This window comes from Auxenochlorella protothecoides, assembly GCF_000733215.1.
Source record: "Auxenochlorella protothecoides strain 0710 contig1034, whole genome shotgun sequence".
In the NCBI taxonomy this organism is placed as follows: Eukaryota; Viridiplantae; Chlorophyta; class Trebouxiophyceae; order Chlorellales; family Chlorellaceae; genus Auxenochlorella; species Auxenochlorella protothecoides.
The window spans coordinates 1-781 of NW_011934371.1; the positions used below are offsets into that span (position 1 = coordinate 1).

General features: G+C 58.5%; 1 protein-coding gene across 1 annotated transcript; it reads left to right on the forward strand.

Annotated features, from left to right (window-relative positions):
* Positions 1-112: 112 nt before the first annotated feature.
* F751_0005 (hypothetical protein) lies at positions 113-548 on the forward strand (the record flags this gene model as incomplete). The annotated part of the gene is made up of 2 exons (XM_011402608.1): positions 113-378; positions 542-548. 2 exons carry the CDS (start codon positions 113-115, stop codon positions 546-548), a joined length of 273 nt encoding a protein of 90 aa, XP_011400910.1.
* Positions 549-781: the final 233 nt, after the last annotated feature.

Below are 781 nucleotides of genomic sequence, written 5' to 3' on the forward strand. Positions count from 1 at the left end.
AAGTGGAAGGGTGTACAACAGTCATGTAGGCGCTAGGGGCTTAGATGCGTCATGGTGGTTGGTCTGGCTGCAGGAAGTTCCAGTCTCTGCCGGACTCAACATCCCCAAGCTGATGCTTGCACTTTACAGTCTGCAGGGCCTGCAGCCGTCGCGCGTGGGTTCTCTGCTCCATGGCGCATCATGCTGCGCTCAGCCATCTGCCCTTCCTATATCCTCTAGAGACAACCAAAAGCCTGCAACGAGTCAGCTAGATGGAGTCGTACACGGCAAAGCTGCACCGTTGCCAGAGGCAGCGGGTACTGTGGAGAGACCCGCCAAGCCCGCAGCACTGAGCGAGCTGTGCGCCCAGTATGCTGACCTCAGTCTCGTCCCAAACATGTGAGAGGAGTGACACAGAGCATTGGTGACTATGGTTGATGGCGACCAGGAGGTGCTGCGGGATGGCTGCTGCACATCTACCAGCTGCAATGCCTGTGCTCCCGCAGGATTGGCACTGGCAGGCAGCACCACCACACATGCCGCCCACGCACCCTGCATGCAGCCTCTGACGATGCTTGGAGTGTGCTGGGATTGCACTTTCTGGGTGACTGCTGCCGCCCATCTGCATTGATGGTGCTGCGAGACTCATGCGGCTGCCGATGGCGGCCACTGTTGGAAGACTACGTCGAGCAGGTCAGCCACCCTGCACACCGCTGGTGTCTTTCCAGTCCTTTCTCGTTTCCACTTGTAACCCACACCTGGAGGATGCTGTAACAGATGCACAGCAGCATGTAGGGGACAG